The following is a 2,294-nucleotide window of genomic DNA, read 5'->3' as shown; positions in this document are numbered from 1 at the left end:
ATCCCCATCCCCATCCCCATCCCCACCCCATTCACACCCACCTGCCTCCTCCCTCTCGTTCACTTCGAAGCAGCTCCAGTAATCCTTCTCCTTCATCACGATCTTCCTCCGCTCCAGGATCTCAAAGGTGAGCTCCTCGGCTGTCATCGTGGCCGGGATCTGGGAGGGACGGACAGGTCTCCATCAGCCAGTGCCACCACACAGGTTTGGTCCCTGTCCCCTCCGTGCCCTCCGCTCACCTTGACATGCTGCTCCGCCTCCGGTTTCTTCTCCTCCAGGTAGACGGTGCAGATGAAGTCCCCAGCTTGCTGGAGGGGAAAGGATTTCAACCTGCAGCTCCCCCCTAACGTGGACACCCCCAGGAGATGCTGGAGCAGGCGCAAAGAAGGTCCCCCAGGAAGGTCCCCATGTCCAGGACCCACCTGCGTCCCACTGGACGCTGCCTCCCGCATCTTCATGATGGCCGTGATCTCGTCCTGCTGCTTCTTCATCTCTTGGTCGTTGACCTGGTGAGGAAGAGGAGCCCATGGAGCCATCAGGGCTGACCAGGCCACCCTTAACTTCCCTTGAAGCAGACGTGTGTCCCCAGGGAGAGGGGTCTCCAAGGTTTGCAGGGACATGGATCCCCTCTCCCTTCATCGCCAAAGCAAGGAGATGGCTGCAGACAGAGCAGATCCAGCTTACTCCTCCTCATCCCCTGGGAAGGTCCACATACAGACCCGATTCAGCATCAGGGGGTTCAACCTACGTTAAAGATCTTCACGTAGTGGCTGATGAGGTCTTCCACCACGCGCCCTGCCTTGTAGTCCTTCCCGTCTGTCTGGAACAGCGTGGGCCCGAAGACGATGGCCAGGTTGTGGGTGTTCATCTGGTTCTCCCCAGAAAAGCGCTGGACCCTGAGGAGAAACTCCATGAAGATCCCTGCCCACAGACCCCCCCAGGGCCCCAAAGCCCCCCCAGGATCCCATAGTCCCCCCAGGGCCCCCCAGCCCGCCCAGCGATGACCCATGGGGCTCCACCATGTCCTGGACCCACTGCCCGTACCGAAAGAGATGGTTGATGAGCGCCTTCAGCGTGGCCCGGTTCACGGTGGGGAGGTTGCTCAGGAGCCGCCGGTACTCGCTGATCTTCTCCTCCTCATCCTCCAGCGCTGCCGGAGGAAGAGGATGAGCATGGAGGGGTGTGAAGGTGATGCTGTGACTCACAGTCCCGCCATCGCCCCTCCAGAGCCCACCTCGGATCGTCCTGGCCCACCATGGGGATGGAGCATCCCAGGGCTGGAACATCCCAGCTCCATGAGACTGGAGCATCCCAATTCCATTGGGCCATGTATGGCATCCCAGCTCCATGGGCCCAGAGCATCCCAGCCCTGGAGTATCCCAATTCCATGGGGTTGGAGCATCCCAGGGCTGAAGCATCCCAATTCCAGGGGACCAGGGCATCCCAGCTCCACAGGGCCAGAGTATCTCAGGGCTGAAGCACCTCAACTCCATGGGGTCAGAGCACTCCAGCTCCATGGGGATGGAGCATCCCAGGGCTGGAGCTTCCCAACTCCATGGGGTCAGAGCACCCCAGCTCCACAAGACTGGAGCATCTCAGGGCTGAAGCATCCCAGTTCCACTGGGTCAGAGCATCCCAGCCCTGGACTGTCCCAGCTCCACAGGACCACAGCATCCCAGCTCCACAAGACTGGAGCATCCCAGTTCCATGGGGATGGAGCATCCCAGGTCCAACGGGTCAGATCATCCCAGCCCTGGACTGTCCCAGCTCCATGGGATCACAGCATCCCAGCACTGGAGCATCCCAGTTCCACAGGACCAGAGCATCCCAGCTTCACAAGACTGGAGCATCCCAATTCCATGGGGTTGGAGCATCCCAGGACTGGAGCATCCCAGCACTGCAGCATCCCAGTTCCACTGGGCCAGAGCATCCCAGGGCTGGAGCTTCCCAACTCCATGGGGTTGGAGCAGCCCAGGGCTGGAGCATCCCAGCTCCAGGGGAATGGAGCATCCCAGGTCCATGGGGCCAGATGATCCCAGTCCTGGACTGTCCCAGCTCCATGGGATCACAGCATCCCAGCACTGGAGCATCCCAGTTCCACAGGACCAGAGCATCCCAGCTCCACGAGACTGGAGCATCCCAATTCCATGGGATTGGAGCACTCCAGCTCCATGGGGCTGGAGCATCCCAGGGCTGGAGCACCCCAGCTCCATGGGGCTGGAGCATCCCAACTCCATGGGGTTGGAGCATCCCAGGGCTGGAGCTTCCCAACTCCATGGGGCTGGAGCATCCCG

At 61.0% G+C, this 2,294-nt stretch overlaps 1 protein-coding gene across 1 annotated transcript in view; it reads right to left on the bottom strand.

The window, feature by feature from the left end:
* Nucleotides 1-41: 41 nt before the first annotated feature.
* Nucleotides 42-2,294, bottom strand: part of ARAP1 (ArfGAP with RhoGAP domain, ankyrin repeat and PH domain 1) — a gene marked incomplete at both ends in the record, with an annotated part of 3,771 nt that continues 1,518 nt past the window's right edge. Inside the window, 5 exons of the mRNA XM_010192351.1 lie at nucleotides 42-159; nucleotides 240-308; nucleotides 423-506; nucleotides 749-896; nucleotides 1,045-1,150. Of these exons, the coding sequence (XP_010190653.1) occupies nucleotides 42-159; nucleotides 240-308; nucleotides 423-506; nucleotides 749-896; nucleotides 1,045-1,150 (525 nt within the window). The remainder of the gene's footprint in view (nucleotides 160-239; nucleotides 309-422; nucleotides 507-748; nucleotides 897-1,044; nucleotides 1,151-2,294) is intronic.

Source organism: Mesitornis unicolor, unplaced genomic scaffold, assembly GCF_000695765.1.
Source record: "Mesitornis unicolor isolate BGI_N332 unplaced genomic scaffold, ASM69576v1 scaffold14059, whole genome shotgun sequence".
Taxonomy (NCBI): Eukaryota; Metazoa; Chordata; class Aves; order Mesitornithiformes; family Mesitornithidae; genus Mesitornis; species Mesitornis unicolor.
Note: the sequence above shows the minus strand (reverse complement) of the source record. Positions and strands in the feature narration are given on the sequence as shown.